This window comes from Rhizopus delemar, genomic scaffold (genome assembly GCF_000149305.1).
Source record: "Rhizopus delemar RA 99-880 supercont3.1 genomic scaffold, whole genome shotgun sequence".
Taxonomy (NCBI): Eukaryota; Fungi; Mucoromycota; class Mucoromycetes; order Mucorales; family Rhizopodaceae; genus Rhizopus; species Rhizopus delemar.
Window position 1 is genome coordinate 2812181 of NW_027137827.1, and position 22406 is coordinate 2834586.

At 34.5% G+C, this 22406-nt stretch overlaps 7 protein-coding genes across 7 annotated transcripts; 3 read left to right on the top strand and 4 right to left on the bottom strand.

The window, feature by feature from the left end:
- Window positions 1-980: 980 nt before the first annotated feature.
- Window positions 981-1262, bottom strand: RO3G_01115 (uncharacterized protein; the record flags this gene model as incomplete). Its single annotated transcript, XM_067655706.1, has 1 exon — window positions 981-1262. The coding sequence occupies one exon, from the start codon at window positions 1260-1262 to the stop codon at window positions 981-983; it is 282 nt and encodes a 93-aa protein (XP_067511807.1).
- A 902-nt stretch (window positions 1263-2164) lies between these two features.
- RO3G_01116 (uncharacterized protein) lies at window positions 2165-2451 on the bottom strand (the record flags this gene model as incomplete). The annotated part of the gene is made up of 2 exons (XM_067655707.1): window positions 2165-2237; window positions 2324-2451. The coding sequence occupies 2 exons, from the start codon at window positions 2449-2451 to the stop codon at window positions 2165-2167; spliced, it is 201 nt and encodes a 66-aa protein (XP_067511808.1).
- Window positions 2452-5525: 3074 nt separating this feature from the next.
- RO3G_01117 (uncharacterized protein) lies at window positions 5526-7433 on the bottom strand (the record flags this gene model as incomplete). The annotated part of the gene is made up of 3 exons (XM_067655708.1): window positions 5526-6812; window positions 6866-7168; window positions 7233-7433. 3 exons carry the CDS (start codon window positions 7431-7433, stop codon window positions 5526-5528), a joined length of 1791 nt encoding a protein of 596 aa, XP_067511809.1.
- Window positions 7434-10850: 3417 nt separating this feature from the next.
- On the top strand, window positions 10851-11282 carry RO3G_01118 (uncharacterized protein; the record flags this gene model as incomplete). Its single annotated transcript, XM_067655709.1, has 3 exons — window positions 10851-10976; window positions 11030-11192; window positions 11254-11282. 3 exons carry the CDS (start codon window positions 10851-10853, stop codon window positions 11280-11282), a joined length of 318 nt encoding a protein of 105 aa, XP_067511810.1.
- Window positions 11283-16882: 5600 nt separating this feature from the next.
- RO3G_01119 (uncharacterized protein) lies at window positions 16883-17923 on the top strand (the record flags this gene model as incomplete). Its single annotated transcript, XM_067655710.1, has 1 exon — window positions 16883-17923. One exon carries the CDS (start codon window positions 16883-16885, stop codon window positions 17921-17923), a length of 1041 nt encoding a protein of 346 aa, XP_067511811.1.
- Window positions 17924-18103: 180 nt separating this feature from the next.
- Window positions 18104-19283, top strand: RO3G_01120 (uncharacterized protein; the record flags this gene model as incomplete). Its single annotated transcript, XM_067655711.1, has 3 exons — window positions 18104-18224; window positions 18290-18632; window positions 18680-19283. The coding sequence occupies 3 exons, from the start codon at window positions 18104-18106 to the stop codon at window positions 19281-19283; spliced, it is 1068 nt and encodes a 355-aa protein (XP_067511812.1).
- A 486-nt stretch (window positions 19284-19769) lies between these two features.
- On the bottom strand, window positions 19770-21262 carry RO3G_01121 (uncharacterized protein; the record flags this gene model as incomplete). Its single annotated transcript, XM_067655712.1, has 6 exons — window positions 19770-19775; window positions 19851-20123; window positions 20172-20703; window positions 20766-20893; window positions 20952-21094; window positions 21145-21262. The coding sequence occupies 6 exons, from the start codon at window positions 21260-21262 to the stop codon at window positions 19770-19772; spliced, it is 1200 nt and encodes a 399-aa protein (XP_067511813.1).
- Between the last annotated feature and the right edge of the window lie 1144 nt (window positions 21263-22406).

A 22406-nucleotide genomic window follows, 5' to 3' on the forward strand; every position in this document is an offset into this window, starting at 1 on the left:
ACCGTTTACCCGGAACTCATTAAAAAAAGAGCATTGTTTGTCTTTGTTTATTACTTTTTCTGTTTTAACTGTAAATTCACGTTTTAGCTAAGCGAATGCGACAGAAAGGATTAATGAATATACTGTGGTACTGGAGGGATATGGAGGGGGGGGAGTGGAATAAGTAGTGTCATAGAGATAAATAAAGAGATGTGATTGATGGGAAACGAGAAAGTGCTGGAAAAAAGAGAACGATGGAAAAGAGTCATGACAGAATGAGACAAATAAAAGTACTAACTACTTATCAAATTATCTATTAAAATAAAGTAAACTAATGAATCACCATATTGCATAATGCGGTGGTCTTGTCCCTGTCCAGCTTCTTCAATTTCCAGAAAGGGTTGTAGTAGAGTAGGAGACCAATATACTTCGAAGTGTAGACAGCACATTTTGAGTGTAGACAGCACATTTCAGAGTGTAGACAGCACATTTTGAGTGTAGACAGCACATTTCAGAGTTATTGCTATCTCGCATGAATCATTTTTACCGAAGCAACTTGTTTTAAGGACGGTATTCGACCCAATCTGCACAGAACCAATACATCTGGCTAAAAGTATGTGGAATCCATAGGGGTGTAATGTATAACAAGATGCCTATAGCTCGTTGCTCTTTCCTTCAGTTTTTTTCAAGATAACGTCGCAAGTCGTAGCCGATTCAAACTGAACTTGTTTATTTTTGATACACTTTCGTAGATCGGTCAAACTTTTCAATCGGAATGACTTTTCTTCAATGAAAGAGGCTTCTTTGCCTTTGTCATCAAAAATATTGCCACATCGTCATCGTAAAACAACAGCATGTTTAAAAAATTCATGGGTTCACATTAGAAATATGAGAAAGTACTGTTATTTCTGTTAAGTGACCAAATAAAAAAATGATTTTTTTTCGAACGTTTGACCTATGTTTTCAAACAAGTGTCCGATTGACGGTAGAATAACTGTAAGTTACCGAGTAACCATCAACGCTGTGACGGTTACCAGGTTATCAACCTTTATGGAAGGAGTTGTGGTAATGGCTTTTGTACCACGTGGAGACCAACCACAGCTGCGACGCTTATTGCCATCAAATCCTGATTCATCTAGAAATACGCAATTATCCAGATAGCTGATACCTTTTGTTATCCACTTATCAACCCAATCAGCACGAGCTTCAAGATTTTTGTCGTCATTTCTGGCAAGAGGATTGCGGCTTATGACTTTAATACTGAGATTACACTCCTCCTTCATGAACTCGGCTACTCATGATTTTTTTTATTCTTTCTGGCAAGTTCCATACTATCTACAGTGATTTGCGTTTGGAAATAGATCAATATAATTTTTTCTGACTAATAGAAATTTCTTTGGACCAATAGAGAAGATTTATGAACAGTAAAAAAAAAGTTTTCATAGAAATAGACTATTGTGTAAATAAAACAGTAAACCTGTGGAATCTAAAATTAAAGCTGTATAATTCGATTTGGCCATTTCAAGTGCTTTTGGTAACATGGACTTTATTTTTATTGAATATTGCAATCACGGGACTTTGAAGTGGTATTGTCAATCATTTGGAATAATTCTGTGATATGGGTACTTGTAGAAGGAGAGGCAGTTACGGAGGATGGGTCAGTTGAATAGCAGCAATACCAAAAAAAGATAGGTGACACGCAGTAAGATGCGAAGGTTTTTTAATGTAATGAATGAGTGGGAAGATGATAATACCTCTGGTACAATTACGCGGCCGATTTCACTCATAGTAAAAAAATGATCATGGATTTTTCGAGTCATATAAAAAACAATTTGGCAGCCTATGGAGTATTGAAAAATGGTTATGATATGAAATATAGTGTAGTAACTTTTTCTTCCTTACCAATTGCCTGAAAGGAAAGGACGGGGAGATTATGCTTTAAAATTGTATTGCGTGACAATACAGCAAGTTTGAGGGTATCTAAACAAAGAGGATGATTTGTGACTTGGTCACCTCCAAGCTTAACTTCTCCGAAACCAAGGGATTAACCAAGCGCATGCTGAACTAAAGTAGGCACAATGGCATCTGGGCGAATATCTGGTGTCAATGTATCTTCTTTGTTTGACCAGCGCAATACCACTTTTTCGGTTGTATCAGAAATCATTGACAATAACAATGGATCGAATTACCTTATCTGAAGGTCAACCTCACCCAAACTATTCTTGTCTGCTATTGAATTTATCGGTAATTTTACTAATCTACAAAAAAATGGATTAAGGGAAGTATAAGAATTTCATGTTAGCACTTAAACTCGCCTTTCTCTCTACCATACAGCGTTACTTACATATCCGCAGCACCTTCAACTACTTTAGCTTTAAATGGATCTAAACCAGCTGTGAAAGTCAAGAGGGAAAGCTTAGCAGTTTTTGGAGTGATAGTCTGATCATCAATATCAGTTACAACGTTTACCATTTTAATCAGATCATCATTATTAAAGTTCGGGGTATTGGATGGCACATTATTCAGCAATACTTGAGTTTGGTTTTTCAACATATTATTCAGCAGTTTTTCCTGAAAAATAGCTAATTTACAGGGGCTGTGTTGCTCATTCGCCAGAAATAACACATCCGACAAAGATAGGATCTCTTGAATGTTTGATTTTAAGGGCGCAGGCTTAGAAATGGCATCTGCCTGATACTGATATTTTCGGAAGAGAAAAGTTATATTATCATTATTAATAAACCAATTTATCCGCTTTTCGCTACCGCTCTCTTGTTGAATATTATAATGTTCTTGGTTCAAGCAAACCTCGCTGCTGTTGTCATTTATAGGCCGTAGTGTGGTAAATGAATTTTTCCTTCAAAAAAGTTTTCGACGTTTCTTGGTAAATTCCAATCCATTTTTGGCATAAGTTCTTATTTTTCTTACTGAACTATCTGAATTTTCATGAGAACAGTTCATAATTTTTTCGAACTGTTTGTTCATTTTGTCAAGGACATCATTTTCCAAGTCAGCCAAGCTATTTTCAATTGTAGCATGTTGCAAAAAAGAGCGATAGGCAATTTTGTAAATTTTTCTGAGCTCCTCATCTTCACTCTCGTCCGAAGTCATGATACTTTTTTGTTGACTGCATAAAAAATAACTTAATGTTACGATAGGTTTCATAGTGGATTCTTCAGTCATAAAAGATGAGATTGAGTCCAAACTGTATGTTTGAATTGAATGTGCCCAGAGTTGTCCGTGTATTGTAAAATAAGGACAACCCTCTTCTATTGTGAATTCATTCATAAGCGCCCTACTTGAAAATCCCTTGATAGCAAAGACGATGACTTTTGGAAATATTTTGTATGCATCGTAAACGTTCAAAAAGTACCGATTAATTCTTTTTATGAAAGAAATATCAACGATTTGTTGCCTTTCAACAAGTATTGGCAAGGCAGTTTCTGTTGGGTTGTTTGTTTTGGGAATGTAGAGAATGTCTAATTTTCTTCCATCAGAAAACTCATTTAAAGAAACACAACATAAAGAACCATTAATGTGACCATCTAATGTAAAAGCATTTATGAACTTCCAAATCCTGTCAGTCAGTGTTGAAATACGATATTACAGTAGCTGCATTAATAACAATGTTTACAATTTTGTCTTCCCTAAAAAGTAATTTACTTGAGAGATCAGCCCTGGGCGTCTTGGTAGAGTTATAGTAAGAACATCATCAAGATTAGAACCTGTTTCTAAATAAAATTATGAGTTCCTTGGTGCCTGAAGTTCAAAAAAAAGGACATTGGCTAATAACATACAGGTGAAAAAGTATATGTTTTGAAGATAGGAGTACAAATTCCTAAATAAAAAAAATTGTTCCTTCTGTTTGGTTCATACATGCTAACAAGATAAAAAACCCCTAAGACGTTTTATCCTAAAGTGAGTACAGGATATTGCTGGTCGCAAGTATTGCAGGTAGCTTTGCTAATTCCATATTTATTTCTTTATAAGAGGCAAAGGGATCTTCTCTGATATCCTCTTCAAGTTCCTTTCAGTTCTTTCGTCTACTTTCAATTGACAACCTGTTTGCTTGTGAGTCAAAGGGATGCCATAGTTGTCAATCTTGGCTGATATTTTGCACAGTAGACTTGTTCAAGCCAACAAGTTCTGCAATCTCTCTAATCGTGTGATGTGTTCTAAGAAGATAAAAACTCCCATGCTTTACTTTCTTGTGCTTCATCTTCAGATACAATTAAAGGTTGTGTGCAGTCTATGGAGATTCGAGATGACATGTTTTTTTTTAATGTGTTGATGGATGAGAAAGACAACTTTATTTTGTTGTAAGCATAAAATTATCAAGTAAATTTCTTTGTCCGAAAATTAATTTGGTTCATTGTATAACAATTATAACAGCTCGCTACAAGGCTATTGAGTTATGTAATTTGCACCTTCTGCCAAGTCCCTTCAGCAGACCTCCTTCTGGTATTTCCTGAATTACGTCCTACGGCTATTAAATCTTGGTCGACAACTGGATAGTAGTCTGGAGTTCTTACTTTGGATCTGTTTTTCTATGTTAGAGTGGAGGAAATTCTCTTTTATTGCTCTAAAGCCTCGAGTATCTAAGTCGGTTATTGTCGGCGACATCAATCTCCACAGAGCAGTTTTTGATAGTCTAAACCATTGATAGTCTCTTGTGTACTGTATGTGTGGCATTAGCGACATAGCAGTGTGTCCTCAGGTAAAGATAATGAACGAAAGAGGAACTGGGCTACTCTTTCTTTCATTGTGGGTAACTTAGTCAAATGGAGCATCACCTTGGTGAATGTTTTTCTAGATGCACCGTAGATCTTATGTATGCATTTGTCTTGTGCCTCTTCTAAAGTTTTTAGCTGAGTGTGATTGAGGCAGTTGACAGCTATGCCATATTCCATTTGTGGCTGAACTATTTGAGCATAAAATCGAGAGCATAGGAGCTTGGAAAATCCAGATGGATTTACCCCAATAGAAGATAGGACATGCATCGTAGATATGGCCTTGAAAACACTGCTTTGAACAAGCTTCTCTGGATCAAGGTCCATTTGTTTTTTCGGAAGGGACAAAATTTACCAGCCGCACTGTATTTGGTTATCCAACATATAGTAGCTAAGCCATTTTCAAGATAAGATCGGATAGCACTGACAGACAATAGCTTCATTTTGTGCTACATATCATTATTTACATATGTAACCAATATTGAAACACTCTTGCCAAAAAAACATGAAGAGAATCTTGCATTGAGTGGTATGAGTTGACGACATGAGTCTTGATGAAAATAACTTTTTCATTGACATTAATAATAAATTAAAAATAGATTTAGTAAAACACAAAGAATATAATTTATCTCACCATAAATATCCTCCCTATTAGGACATTAGCTTACAACAAATTTAGTGAAAAATGATGATTTGCTAAAAGATTGAACTTTAAAAATTAATTTTTATTGAAGCAAAAAGGAATACAAAGGGGATATATCTAATAAGCATTGACACTATTGATATAGAATTTCCGTGCACCTTAAAAATTATACATTAAATATATTTATACAAATTTTTAAAAGAAAGAGATAAATAAAGCACCAGCTGCAAGCAATAAAACGTGGGAGCACTTTTGCTTGCTGAAGAAGTATCAGCAGCGGCTTGGTTGAGAGTGGAAGAGCTGGTGCTAGCAGAATCAGTATCATCAGAGGTATTGTCTTGGCTTGCTGACTCAGAGGTAGCAGGCGCGGCGATGGTTGCGGAGGTAGAGGTAGTGGCTGTTTCAGACAACTTGAGGCTGCTTCTGACGGCCTTTTCCTTGGCTGCAACCCATTCCAAAAGACCCCATTCAGCGCCACCTTGCTCTTTACCAGGAGCCGTGACACCTTCAAAGAGGTTTTGGTAGGTTTGTTCATAGGTCCAGCCAAAGATATTACCGGGAGATCGTTGCTTGATAGAACGATCCCACTTAAGATCAGGGGCAAGGAAGTTGTGACGAGCGGTAACATAGGCGCCCAAGGTGGCGTTGTTGAAAATTTCCTGTACTGTGGTCTTGAGGTAAGTTTCAAAGGTTGCCTTGGTTGTGGGGTTCTCGAGGAGTTTGTTGATCAAGATGCCGCCGGGAAATTTAGTGGGGAAATCAGTATAGGGTGTATTGACAAAGTCACGCTCTTGGTCAAGGTTGACACCAAAGGTGGCATCAAAATCTTGTGCAAGATAATACACCTTGTTGTTATCGCTGACATCGATATAAGCACCATCGTTGGTCTGTTCTTGCCAGTAACCATCCCAGTCAGCAGTAAGGAATTCCATGACCATGAAACGAAGGAATTGGTCATAGTCAAAGTATTGAGAGATGGCCTTGACCTGGTCGTCATTGGAGAAATCAACAGCGGCAAAGGCCTTGGAGAAGGGCATGAGCGCATCTTGGTCAAGAGGGGATTCAACATTGGGAATGAAGCTATCCATGTCTCCAGAGGCATTGAAGGCAGCACCTGAGGCACCATCATAGAGTGCGCCCAATTGTTGAGGAGGGTTGCCGTTATAGAACATGGCATTGATGTAAGAGTACATGATCACATCATCAAGCATGTTGAAGGTACCCATGCCTTCCTTGTTGATAAAGAATCGAACCATGTTGGCCTCATTAGCATAAGTTCCCATTTTACGAGCAATGTCAGCATAAAGCTTTTCACGAAGTTGAGTAGGGTCTTCTTCCATATGACGAATCTTGAACCAGCTACGTTTAGCCACATACTGCCCTTCGGGGAGAGTCCAAACCCAAGTTTGCTTAGCGTCATTGTGCTTACGTCCAGGTTTGTGAAGACCAAAGGTACAATTCTAATAGGAAATAAGTAACACAAAAAGATGAACTAGATATATCTTTGCTTTACCTCAATGGTTGTAATATTTTCAGGACCGATAAAGGTAATCTTGGCTTGATAGGTCTTCTTGGTGACATTTGTAATTAAATCTTCCATTTCATCTGACTTTCCTGTGACAAAAATAGAAGGAACATAATTGCTATCCCAAAGAGGATCAGTGGTCTCACCACGAGTCCAGCTACCTTCGGAAAGAATGTTGGGTAATTCAGGAATATTGGTGGCATAGGTAATAGGTCGATTGAAGAATTCGTTTTTGGTGGATGTACCGTTCAAGATACGTTCGAATGTTTCAGCAGCTCCATCAACAACATACTAAGAAAAAGAAGGGAAGAAGGTTAGTTGACTGTGATTGATCCTTTTTCTTTTTGAGCTTTACTTTATAACTTTGTCCATCATTCAATTCAGCAGAACCAGTGTAATAAGGAATATCCTCGTCTTGAGCTTTCAATTGAGTAAGTTGACCATTGATATTGACCTGAACTGAGCTTTCAGCAGTAGGAGCAATGACTTTAAATGTGACGGAAGCAGCATGTACGGCTGTTAAACAAGCCAAGGATATAAAAGAAAGAGACTTCATTTTTTGTTGTGAAAAAGAAAAGAAAAAAAAGGTACCAATTGAATCTGGGAGAATGAGAGTGAACTTATATAGTTTGTTTTGAAGAATTGAACTTCAAAGCGGAGAAACGTTTTTGGTTTTTTTTTTTCTTTTGTGTAATTACAGGTCAATGTACGCTGTTTCAAAATACATTTTCCCTTAAAAGTACATTGTCATTTCTATTTTCTATACGTGACGACACGTGCAAGTTCTATTTTTGTGCAAGACAATTTTATCTTTCTATTTCTCTACAGAAAACTATATAAAAAATAACAAGCAACACATTTAATGATCCTATTTCCTTTTTTTTGCTTTGGAGAGGAGAATGATTTTTTATTTTTGTAAGCTTTGTTTCTATAAAAAGAAGACATTATTTACCATTCATGACATCAATTGACGGGAAAGAATTTCAGTACAGAAACCTCGGTAAATGAATATATGTCTGGATACTCTTTTTTTTCAATTCTTGTAGGATAATCGGGTAAGTGGTCTGATATTGCTCTTTCTTTTTTTAGTTACCAATTTACCATTGTCATTTCTTCTTTTTTATGATCCGGGAATGAAAAAGCAACAAGCTATTAATATTATGTAATGACACTATTTTAGTAGCTTGAGCGGAAAGAAAATGTTTGTTTTTTTGTTTTTGAGAAAAAATGGCTGAGATGTTGTCATTGTTGATTACGTTTTATTCTCATAAACCCGCGCGTAGATTTCTTTTTTTAAATATTTACAGAGTCGATCACTTTATTTGACTCTTTTTTTATTTTTAGCTTTTTCATGTGTGCTTGTGGAGAAAATATGAGAGAAAGCCCTTTTGAAAATAGGGTGATGTTGAGCCCGAATTGTTGAGTTGAATCCTACAAAATATATTTTCTCTTCTTCTTTGAATATGTTAAATTGCATCCTTGAATAGTTAATTATTTTTAACAGCAAAAAATCATACCATTCGCTTTGTTAGCACATAGTATGCTTATAAAATGTTATTGTAAACTACAGGCCAAGAGGGTTGTCACTGTAGTTACATTTGACAAAATAAGAGAGTTAGTTTATGCTTGATGATTTTATCAACCAAATATCCACAGCAGCATGTGTATTAACTACATTTTGGGACATATCAAAGTGTAATTATAATAAATACACAAAGGCATTATTGTTAAGCATTGGTCAGAATGATCAAGAGAAAGCCATTGTGTTGGATAAAAGCATGATTATTCTCTCTTATATTTGTCTATAAAATAAAAGAAATTCACATGTCCTTCAACTTCATAATACGATATGAATTCTTGATGCGTGTGAAATAAGAAATTTTGTTGAGTAATGTTCAAGATGTAACTAACACTTTATTCTGCAATTACCTGTTTTTATAAAGCCAAATTTGTGAAACCTTTCTTCAAAGTCTTATTATAGCAATTTGCACAATGAACGCTTGTTCAAAGCTATATATGAACTACAGAATGAAAAACATATTATCTGTAAAATACAAGCACAAGTTTCAATCCAAAGAGGATGTTAATGAATGTAAAACATGCAATACCTGAACATGTACTAGAACTTGGCTAAAAATTAAAAGGTTCCAAATTTTCTGCCAATTTTTTTTCTGTCCCTGAATCTTTTTTAGTCTAGTAACACAAATTCTTTATCTGCTCATGTAAGAAGGGTACCAGGAAACCGGGAGTAAAGGGAATTATGAATTTCATTTGTGTTTTGATAAGAATTAAAATTCAGGCACAAATGGAATGGTTTACTGTACCCTTCTTTAAATACAAGAGCATTTTCTTTACCAAAGCATAAGCTTTTATTTGTACACAAATATAAGGAAAAATATATCAAAATCTCTTTCACACCTTGTTATGTTTCATAATGCCTGCGTCATTTGCTAAGTGTAGTTCTTTACAGTCGCACAAGAAAGCCTCGTTTGTTATTTTTCAACGCCAACCCAAAGCCAAAGCTTCATTCCTGCTATGGTGATGTTTTTATATTTCCAAATGCAGTGATTTGACGCTTAAGGATGTACCCATAATAAGAAAGGTATTTTGCCCTTTACTATATAGTCATACGCAATCTTTTTTTTTTTCAGCAACTACATCCTTAGCACCTGCTATTGCAAAAGAAAAGAGATAACGCGCAGACATTAGGGATAAACAGCGCATATGCCTTTAGATGTAATGTATAAAAGAGAGATGAAAAATAAAATAAAAAAACAGGTAAGAAATACTATTTAGTAGCTATTATTGAACTTGCAACATTCCTTTTTACTTGTTGTATAAAACAATAAAAGCATGAAAAAGGATGCTAAAGAAGAAACAACAGGTTGGTAATATGGCTACCAGTAATACGCCTTTTTATATTACATTCAGTGAGAAGTTACATTTTAAGCTGATTCCTTGCTTTTGTTTGTAGCCATATACATAAAAAGGAATAGTGAGTTTACTTGGAAGCACTAAAGAAAATATGGTCTATTTCTAGAACACATAACACATGCCCTTCCTTGTCAAAATGGCTATTTTTGATATGAGAGAAGTATAAACCAGCAGTACTAGGAATTTGTTTTTCGAAACTCTAAATCGATATACTAATAAACTTGATATATCACTAACAGCTTATTTCTGAGTACGAGTTTCAGATATAAAGATTCGGACATCAATTTATACCTTTTTAAACCATTTATCCAGGCGTAACTTGGGATGCTGTATTGACTACAAAACGTACCAAACCATTTCTTTCATTATATCTTATAAAAACCAAGAAAAGAGAAATGCAGACATACACATCTTATTTCGATGGAAATTAGCTAGGTAGTTAAATGTATAAAAGAATGTTTAAGTAGAAATTCTATTTAATGTTTACAGCTGCTAATGATATACTCGTTTAGAATAAATAACACATTCGGTCATGTCGACAACACTTATGCAGGAACTTTATTTATTGCAAGTTAGTGTCATGAAAAATAAGCCAATCAATATGATTGAAAGTCGGAAACAGAAAGTTAGAATCGTGAGCAAGTTTGACTTGGTCGACAATTCAGTTGATATCTTAATATTTGTTGAAGAAAAGTAAACAATGTACCTAAAAAAACATTAAATATGCCTTAATGATATAAAAAAAAGATTAAAAAACTCGAAAGGAATAGCATGAGAAGTATTCAACCAACAGTGTAGAAAAAAAAACGCGATTGTTGAAACCAAGATAATCTCTGAAACCTTTTAGTTGCAAATGCTTTAAAAGTAACGCGTAATTTACTCTTGATTTTGCTACAAGAAGTTTCCTACCTTTAATAGTCGTGGGTGACGTGAATTACTTGAAATTCCGATTTGCTCCCCACCCACCCTGGTGTTTTCACACAAAAAAAGAATTTTAGCTGCCACTGCATACTTTTTTTTTTTTCTTCCCCAAATTACCATGAACGCCATTTTTCGCCGTGCCTACTCCACCAAGACTCTCATTCCTCCTAACGTAGCTGCTGCTACCAAGGTCTCTGGTGCTTCAAAGGATGCCAACATTACTCGTTTGGTCAGCTTCTACAAGGTTCGTTTTTATTAGACTTGAAATAATACAAAATGGCTGATTTCGTGTTTTAGACTTTGCCCAAGGGTACCGTCGAAGCCTCCAAGCCCTCTGGACCTTGGGGACACTACAAGGCTCGTTACATTGACGGCGAAAATGCTTCCGTTACTCCTTTGCTTCACCTTATCTTTGGTGTTTTCGCTATTGGTTACACTATTGACTATCACTTCCACTTGAGTAAAAATGCTTTGACATTTATATAGTTTACAAAAAGACTAATTCTTTATTTTTCTCACAGAGCACCACAAGAATGTTGAACACCATTAAATATGGATAGCCACTAGACATTGCCGAAAAAAAATTCAATAGTTTGGGAATCTACAAAAAAAAGAGAAAAAAAAAAACAATATGGATTTTGTTAATAAAGCAACCCCTTTTTTCTTTACAAATGGAAACGATACAACTTCATATTGACGCGACTTTTTTTAATCCAGATTATAGAAAAACGGGGTTTACATGATTTTTAGGCTGTAAAAGAAGTGAGAGCAGATGGCTAGCATGAATACTTGTTGAGGATTGATCATAGTTATGATATGAAACAGGCTATCGTCTGTTGAGTCTATGGTGTATATTTTTTCGGCTTGAACAAGAACAATGTATATATTTTTTCACTCGTAACTGAACTTTATCTTCGTCATCAAATGCACATTCATTACAGTGTTTTTTAAATGACCATCTTTGTTTATGGAGCTTTGTTTCAAATAGAATAATAATGCAGTTATTTTTTCTGCAGTATAAAAGGAAATTACAGCTTTTCACTGGATCTTCATACTCGAATTCAATATGGTTGCTTCAATTTTATTTTTGGAGCGTGGCAGGAGGCGTTACCACGAAAAGTTAATTCTTTTTAGAGAGACATTGTCCATAGATATTCAAACGCCACACCCCGTTTGATTTTTTTACTTGGGTTCATTATACTTTTGCATATCCTTATGAAAGAGCATTCATCACTATTGTGTCATTTTTGCTCTTTTTTTTTGGGAACAAGTAGTTTCTTCTATTTTTAAGGAGAAAAGGAGCTACACGCCTAAGGTGTTGTAAACTAAAAGGAATAACAAGCATCGATTTATCATGCCAATTGATATCGCTTCTGCTTCTTTTTAGGATAGCAAACGATGATATAGCACTAGTGACCGATTCTAGCTTTATCTATTCAGTTGATCCTACAAGAGTAATGACCAACTGTATATCTTTTAAAAAATTTGTAGCGCCGGTTGTTATGTTGTTTGACGACGGGATATCTAGTGCAGTACCTATATCCTCTAAAGATTTTATATCCTCTGGTGTAAAGTATATACTCCTAGGATTTCATCAGTAGCTGTCACTCTGCTTGAAAACATATAAGCAGTTGGGATAATATTATCGTGAATATGTTGGGTATCATCTGGCTCATTCTGAGCAGATTGTTTACGTTTTATCATAATGGATTGTAAAATCGGTATCTTGATTTGAGAGAAAGACATTGGAATAGAGCCAGGCTTTTTTAATCCTTCTTTATTTGAAGTAAATGAGGGAGCTTTTCTAAACAGCTTCAATGGATTAGCACATGTGCATTCTGCATTAATATTATATTTTTGTAGCAATCCTGACAAATTAGACGATTCTTCTATATGAGTACTCTGAGATAGCATGTCCCTTCTGATGATAGTATTAATAGTAGGTTGTCACGTTAATCCATACAGCATAAAATACTTCACTTTGTGGGCTATACCAAGGGTGATAGTCGCGAATGAATAGACATTAACTTGAGTTTATTGAGTTATGAATGTTATAGTTCTACGTACAATATTTGTAATAGCATATGCAATTGATAAAACATTCCTAAGATTGGTTATTAGCTTTGGTTGAAGACACTAAGCAATTTATTTTTAACATTATTAATCGCTAACATAAAGGACTATTAGGCTAATCACTTTTTTTTCTTACAAGATAATAGGTATGTTCTATTGTTAGAAAAGTGAAAGAGGAAAGTATAATATTGAAATGGATATGTAATTACAAGTTTTTTTTAGATGCGCTTGCAAGTTAGAGTTTTATTTGTATTTATGTGAGCTATAAGCAGCTTGCTATGCATAAAAAAGATTGTTGTTTAAAAATAGTTTTAAATGCAATAAACAATTAGTCAAGATGATATATATTAAGTATGATAAGCAAGAGCTGATTAACCAAAATGATGGTTTTAAATATGATAAGCAAAGGTAGAGTAGACCAACCAGTAAGCACATGTAAAACAAAGTGTTTTTTAATACCTCTAGGACGTCCCAATCTCATATCGCTTCCCCTGCTCATGTTGCACGCCGAGTTTGCCCACCTGGGATGGTAAGGAATGTTATTCCATATAGCCTGTTTCGGGTCTAATGGGTCCACTAAGCCAAGAAGCAACAACTCGATCAGCCTTAAGCTACAGTGTGAATGCTGCAAACTGTTTGTTACTTGAATTGTTTACCCAACTAACGCTTCAAGGTACTAGACCATCAGGCCAAGAGCTCTTGATGTATAAAGATATCTTAGGAGAAGAGGCAAAACAAAACACATGCAGTACATATCTTATAAAGAGAATCAGTGATTATATAGAGTGAGAACAAGCGCACCAAAAAGATAAAAAGGGTCTTTGTTTTGTAGCATCAGTAACTAAATGCATTTAGTCAGTTCAGTGTATAATCATTATCTTTTCTAAACCATTTTACTTTCAGCCATTTGATTTCATAAGAGCAATAAAACAAGATAGATTATGGAGGCATCAAAAGCAAAAGAGTGATTGATAAGAGAGCATTCAGATCATCAACATTTAGAGAGAAGAATATTTGTTTTGGTAAAGAAAGAAAAAAAAATAAGGAAGAGAAGCTCTTTAAATAGCTTTGCTTGAGGGGTGGGTCATTTTTTGTTTATTTTCTAAGGATTCTTTCTTTTTCATCTACGAAGAGAACGATAAAAAGGATAAAATAACATCCTAAACTAACTGATAAACAAAAAAAAAATTAGACAGTTTTTCTTTGGAATCGCTATTCTTCTTGTTCATTATTATTATAATAATAAGAAAGGATACCAATGTAATTTATGCTTGGAAGGATAGTGCGGCTTCTCTTTTTAACAAATCTTAATTAACATTTAAGGTTATCATACTTACTTTTGGCTTGCTTGTGCAACTCTTTTTACATTTGCATGAATTTCATATGAAATACCATCTATTTACATTTTTATTCACTTTTAAATATACAAAAATCAAAATCAAACTTGTATCTAACATAATCCTTTTTCTTATACTGATATTGTAGCATACATACAACATCTTGTAAAGGAAGGTAATGATATTTAAAAAAAAGAAGAAAAAGGGGTCAACTGTAAAGCCTACTTTCACGTGTAACACTCATTAAATATTAGTTCAGACAAATAGACAATAAAGCATAAAGTAAAATAGCAGTTTTGAGATATCTTTCGTTTTTTTTTTAATATTGCTCCATGCTTTCTCAAATAAAGAAAAGTAGTAATGGCTTTTGAGAAGTGAAAACCATTGAATATTAATTAGTTTTACATATTAAAAGATTTACATGAAAAACTTGATTTTTTATGTTAATTTTTGAGGCTTGATGGAAAATAATCATGATGCATGTATATAAAAAAAGAATGGACATGATTTAAATAAAATCACGTAGCCCAAACATTAAAAAAAATGCAATATGAATTAATTTACATTTGAAATTTTGGCTCATCTTAAAATCAAATCAGTGATCTGATCTTTTATAAATCAATTTCCAATTAATTAATATAACAAAATTTATAGTAACTACATTGTTAATTTATTTGAAAAATTATTTCTTGCATAAATAAATGAATTAAAAAAGTAAACAGAGGTTCTGAATAGATAAAAGTTTATAGCTAAAAAAAAGGTCCTTTTTCCCACATTCTAAACAAGTCTAATATTTGGATGGTTGCATTTTAACAAAACAAATGAAATAAAATACAAAAAAAATTATTCTTTGGAACATAATACTCATAAAGCCTTGTAAAAAATGGCGAATAAATGAATTTGTGCTGAAAACTATATAAATGATTGCAGATAATACAACATTCTTAGAGCTCTGATTTAACCTTATTTTCTAATACAAACAATTATTATAAGCTGTGAAAAACGATTATGAATTGACGATTGTTCTGGCTTATTGTCAGCTTAAGTGATTCCAACCAGGGTATGTTTATTTCTCCATCTCCAAGAATGATGTTGCAAGTCTGTCAACAAAGTATTAAATTTTCATTTATACTCCATATCATTCTCAATCTTTATATATTACTATAATTTGTGCCCCATTATTATTATACTTTTTTTTTCATTGTAAGCTTGAATGATTTCCAAAAAAAAAAAAAAAAAAAGGTGTAAAGAAAAGAAGATCAATTGCTAATAAAGTATATATATTCCAACGCCATGCCAAACTCGCTTACGATTCAAATTTATACTAGAACATACCATTGAATCTTTAGAGATTTGATTGGTATATGTACAACTCAAAATAGCAAGTAATAGGATAATTTATGATTATTTCCATTTTAGAGTGGATATTGAAAGCGTTGTTCATTGTACTCACCCTACTCTTCATATTGAAAGAATATCCAATACCTTGCCCAGATCTCTTCCTAGTTTTAACATGCTTCGTTTATTTATTTTTTCAGCTCCATAAGAAGAAACAAACACAAAAAGATGCTATAACAATTTTTATTAAAGAATAGAATAAAGATGAATAGAATGCATAAAAGGAATTCAACTTTTCTTAAAAAAGCAGTTATATCAAGATATTATTCAAATGGCTTCAATTAGGTAGATAAGCTATTAGGCAAATTAAACATACATGCTCCAACTTACAACTGCAACTTTACAGAAGGAAGCTGATCACCCACTACCAGTTGGCGCAGAATGGCCAGAAGGAGCAGCCAGAATTTTCTTCGTCATTTGGCGGGCAGGGTATAAATGTATTTGCCGTATTGTTTTTTCTGTGCAACACAATAAACTTCAAATTATCAAGTCGCTCTTCATCAGAGAAAACTTTCTAATAATAAATTTTGATAAGACTGGAATTATTGTCTGACAACTATACTTGGATATCTTGATAACAAAATCAGTATAGCAGTTGCAAGATCACTACAAATGTTTTGAAATTGAAGAAAGTGACAAAGATGTAACGGTACAAATTGCGCAAGAATCTGTAGACATGATATTGCCACAAGCAATGTCAGCCTTCAGCTAGTAACTCACTAATAATAAATAGCATATCAACCAACCACCCAACCAACCATGTGAAGGCTATTAAGGGAGCAGCAAAGCAGACCGTCAGTCAGAAATAACTCGATAAAGTCGACTGATGATTAAAGGACACTTACAAGTGAGCTTTATATACGGATCGGGCAATTGTTACAAAACAAAGGTCTCATTTTTTCAAGTTGGATGTAGATATTTATGGGTAAGGTTATAAATTTCTGATTTGTCTAAAAACAGGCATTTTTCTAGTTTACACTGTGTCTAAAAAAATGATTAAAATTATTAAATTCAAAGCCAAACACTGCATTAATTGGTGGCGAAAGCTTAGCAGACGAAATGGATTTGGAAAAAAGCAAATTGTACCTGAGAAAGCGATAGATTGAAAGATAGAAAACAGACAAATGAAGATGAACAAGCCTCAATTTTATCAGTGCGTCAAATTTATTTCTCAAAGCATGATACTTCTCTAAAGGCAGATTGAAAATTATGTCATTTGAAGGGAAAGTGGTACAAACTTAGTTTATTGTTAGTGCTCAACCATGGGAACCAAAAAGCCACTATTTTTTTTTCTCTTGTTTCCACGCCATGATCTTTCTCTCTCTTTTCCTTTTCTAACCCAATGAAACCAGATACCGTAGACATACCCACTCAAAAACCAGATACAATAGAACCAACTATATATGATAAGCCAAATACATATGACGATGAAGAACAACCACAAGTATCATTACCACAAGAAGTACTAGACGATTTGATCATTAGAGCCGAATTTGTGAATGGCAAACGACCTGATGTGAGAACAGATGACGACGACAATGAATCAATAAAAAGAAACTCAGTGACTTCCAGTTTACTGTCTCATGAATTACCTCCTACAACCAGTCTAGCTATACCACCTACAGCGATAAGTCCAAGCACCTCGAGCGCTAGCAGCATAACCAGCAAATCAAGCACAGGAAGCTCACGCATGGCACTATTGGAAATTCTAAAAAGAAAACCGATGGAGGACCTGATAAAATATGACCTGCGCAAGCTCTCCCTGACCCGTCCTGAAGAACATGACATTTATTTTCAAGGTACCAAGGTCCAAGCCTACAAAAAGATCCAACCGCATTCATATTCTTGGGGTTTTCAAAATATACTCTACCGTACATTGGAGGATGGGAATGTGAAGGTAGCAGAGGCAAGACGTAGAGCGTTCAAAAAGGAAATTACTATCGAATGGGGCAATTTTCCAACCCAGGCCATTGAGGAAGAAATGGAACCCGCTACACCTTCAAGTGGAGATAGTACAGCAACAAAAAGGTCAAATCAGCTACACAATTTGACGAAATCACACTTATTGTTTACCTATGAAACTGAGTTTGAAGGATGTCGCATTCGATGGAAAAGAGCCAGTCTATTGTCACACGATATGGTGTGCGAGCTAAGAGTGAAGGAGAAGTGGCGTGTGATTGCAGAATTTGATAGCCATCGTATGGGATACTTTATTTATTTGGGTATGCTGATTATAGATAAAAACGCATTGAATTTAGTAGAGAATCCAAATCATTTTGAAGCCCATATTATTGTTACCTGCTGTACTTTAATTGACTTGATGAGGGAAGTGGTGGAACAAGCGGTTGGTATCAATAAAGGAGGTATTGTTGGTAGTGATTAGAAAGAGAAAGGAACATTGGATAAAAAATCATGTCATAATATTCTATAAACAATAAAAAAGTAGCCTTCATGGTTGTACACATATTTTATTTCATAAAAGCCCTTTCCCTTTTTTTTTTGATAAATCATTGATTTCTTCTCCTTAATTTCTTTTTTTTTTGTCAATAATAATAATAATAATATGGGTTGCTGTGCATCAGTTGAACAAGATGATAGTGCAAAACTTCGTAATGACGAAATAGATGAACAGCTTAGACTAGAGAAATTGAATGAAAAAAATGAAGTAAAACTATTACTCCTTGGTAAGTAATCTATTGAGATATATATACAAAGGGAGAGAGAGAGACGAAAACTTACTGCGTTTTAGGTGCTGGTGAATCAGGGAAATCAACAATATTGAAACAAATGAAATTAATTCATGAAGGAGGGTTCAAGGATGAAGAAAGGGAAGCACATAAAGAGGTCATATTCAGCAACATCCTTCAATCGATCCTTGTCATTTTGGAATCCATGTGTAATCTAGGCATCGATTTAGGTGACGCAAAAAACCAGGTTTACGCTGACCATGTCATGCGTTACAAAACTCAAATTGATCAATTCACGATGTCTCCTGAATTGACTGAAGCAATAAAAACTTTGTGGAAAGATTCAGGAGTGCAAGAAACGTTTGTGAGGAACAATGAATACCAACTGAATGATTCTGCTTCATAGTAAGTATTTGTTTTTCATGTGCCAATGATAATTAATTCTTTCCTAGTTATTTCGATCATATCGAACGTATCGCGGCGTCCAATTATCTACCCACAGATCAGGATGTGCTTCATTCACGTGTAAAGACAACTGGGATCACAGAGACCAGATTTATGATTGGCAATCTTGTTTACAGAATGTTTGATGTGGGTGGTCAACGGTCAGAACGAAAGAAGTGGATTCACTGCTTTGAAAACGTAACGGCTGTTATCTTTTTAGTCGCCATATCAGAATATGACCAAATGTTGATTGAAGACGACTCGGTCAATCGAATGCAAGAGGCCTTGACCCTCTTTGATTCCATCTGCAATTCAAGATGGTTTGAAAAGACATCCATCATCTTGTTTTTAAACAAGACGGATTTGTTCAAGAAAAAATTACAAAAGAGTCAGCTCAACAAGTACTTTCCTGATTACTCTGGTAGTTTAGATGATTATGATACAGCTTGCGAATACTTTAAGCAACTCTTTGAGTCCTTGAATTGCTCCGAAAACAAACAGGTTTATACTCATTTTACTTGTGCAACAGAGACGGAACAAGTCAAGTTTGTTATGGATGCTGTGAATGATATTGTCATTCAAGAAAACCTCAGAAGTAATGGATTAATATAAAATATCAATTTATCTTCTTTTTCTCTCGCTCTCTTTTTGTACAGTATTCTTTGTTTTTTAAAAAAAATCTTTCTTACTATGCTTTGCTTCATGTACAAATTAATATACACTCTTCAATGTGAACAGGTACATAACATACCATAAAGTTACTGTAACAAAAACTCGATTTTTAGTAGTAAATGAATGTGTGTTTATTGATATCACAATAATAAAATGAAGCCATAGTTTTAATAAACAGGAGTGACAGTACTGATTTGGATATCGCTATAAGAACGTTCTTGCTTAATTCTGATTTTATCCTTTGAAGCCAACAACAAAACTTCATAAAAGCGTCGGGCAGCATCTGCTTTCTTATATGTAGTAGTAGGTGCTAACTCGGCAAACTTGACAGTACCATTGAATTGCATGTGGTTTTCAATGGTTTCAAATGTTCTGCGAGTACTTTCATGAAGAGACTCATCGGTTTGAGAGTCAAAAGATCCATTTTCAACACTAATGTTTTCGGTATCTCTCTATATTAAAGTAAATGAGTTGCGGACAAAAGGCGATTTTTTTGGGCGTTGTTACCTGGAATTGATTGAATCGTTCTCTATCAAAATCTCCTGTATCAATGTCAACATCATAATCATTGAAACCCTCAAAAGGCTCAAGACCTTCGCCAGCTGGAGTAGGGGCACCAAGGTATGTCTCGCCTTGCGCGTGAGCTTCCAAAGCAGACGCACGACGTTTACGACTGATGTTTGAAAACATGTTTTCCAAATCAGTACCAAGAGCTTCACCACTAGGGCCACGCAAGTTGATAGCAATCTTTGCTTTAGCAGCTTCAAAAAATTGCATATCCTACACCCATATTAGTTTACTTGACCTTATGACTTTATTTTTTTTTACCTTGTTGACAATAGAAGATGAATCGCTATTGTATCTGCGAAGATCTTCTTGAGGGATTTCTGTTACTTTATCAACAACCAATCGCTTACGCTTACGAACAGTAGGTTCATGAACAGACTCAGTATCAAAAATAAGTTGTTCATCAACAGGCATGATACCAACTTGCATAAGAGTATCAAGTGAAGCATCTGCTTCAATAGGAGGATTAAATGCTGCCTCATGGACGTCAACACCAGTACCATAATCCAAATTGTCATTTAAATCAAAATCAAAACCAGCTGTGTTATCAGCAAGCCCAGTGGTATCGTCCAAAGACATGCCTTTGAAGGGCTCCGCAATTTCTGTAGGCTCAAAGGCTGTTTCAGCAAATCCGGCTTGATCACGTCGACCGGCTTCTGTAGTATCAAAACCACCAGCACCACGGCCAAATTCAAGGGCGCCAAAAGAAAATCCGGTTTGCAATTCGCTTAAAGTGATGTCTTGAGAAGCAGAGATATCCAAATTATCCAGAATTGGGTCAATTTCATTCAAGCTAAGATATATATAAAAAAGAATTGTTTATATTGATTGTGTGAAAGTATGTATCGATCTTACTTTGCATTAAGAGGCACATCAGGAAGTAAAATGTCGAATTCAGTTAATTTGTCTTGTAAGGTAATAGTGTTGACGCTGGCTATAGAATGGCTGATATCTGGCATGTTGACATCTCCTGATTTGAATGCCTATTAAAAACAAAGTTAGAGCAATTGCAAAATGCCAAAGGGAGAAGAGATAGCATACAAGCTTAATCTTGACTAAAGCTTCATTACAATCTTCTAAAAGATATCTTGTTTTTCTTGAATAAATACGAACAACACCAAGTAATAGTTGACCAGAAATACGAAGAGTTAAAGGTTCTTCTTCCTGGTTTGTTTCAATCGCATCTAATAAAAATTTAACAACTTGGCAACTAAATAATTAAACTAATGTATACCAATAGTTTTTTCAATATTTGTCTGTAAAAATTGGGATTTAGATAGCCTTTTTTCCATGTGGCAAGCCAACCAGACACGATTTAAAGGCCCTGGTGTTGTCAATTGGTCTGTAATCATTATTTTGTGTAAAGAAGAAAAAAAAAAAAAGAAATTATTTTGCTGCCACGATATTTTTTTTTATCAAGCGCGTTGCCCGCATCAACTACACACATGCACACGCGAAATTCGCGTCACAGGATTTTTTTAATATTCACCCATTTTGACTTCTAAAAATGTTTTGCACCATTCAGTAAGCTGGGCACTTTTACTACAATTGAATGTTCGATGGCATAATCATAAGATTTAGTTTGTTTAGCTGTAGATTGTATAATTCTGTTGTATTTGGCTAGTCATTACTTTTCGTTCTTTTATTTTTAATCACAAATCAATTGCAAATGTTAAAGCCTAAGAATCAAAGCTTGTCAAAGAACATTCAGAATGACACATGTAAGAAATGACATAAATTAATTTTAGTGAGAAAGATTGCTTGAATGATTACTCTGTGAAGAAAGCTGAGCTCTTTTTTCTTTTTCATAAAATGTATTCGTGCTAAGCACAGAGAAATAGGTTTTAGATGATTAAAAAAAAAAAGACTTTGTTCAATACTGTTGAACTCAAGAACACTGTAGACCAAGTAAAAAGTACGATGAAGCTATATGAGAAATTTATTCAATCCATTTGAGCTCTCGTCAGCACGGCTTAACTATTTAGAATTTTTGTTATTCTAGTATTAGTTTTTATGGGGTAAGCAAATTAGATGAGACTTTGTAGAACAAAGATCAAATTGTTAAAAATGTTTATTTGAATATGTGAAAGCCATTTTGTTTTTTTTTGTCATTAAAAGAAAAGAAAAATTCAATATTATTTGTAGATAAAATTTGGGATATCTAGCAAAGCTTAAAATCAATGATAAAAGATAAGGTTCCGTACAAGACCATTTTAGGATACTTGTGTTTGTTTTAAAGGTACGTTAGGGATGAAACTGATTAGTACTAATGAGATATCAAGTAGCTTTTGTTGTACAGATCTCCTATTACCTTGTCATACTAAAACTGCTAACAACCATATAAATCCTTGACTATAAGAAAAAGCTTTTGTTTTAATAAACTTGGACAAGAAGAAATATAAAATTTGCAAATGGATTAAAGTTTTTATTAGAAACTATAGTAGCTTTATTTTTACGGCTACAAAGTCTATCTCTTTTAAATTTTGAATGATCAAC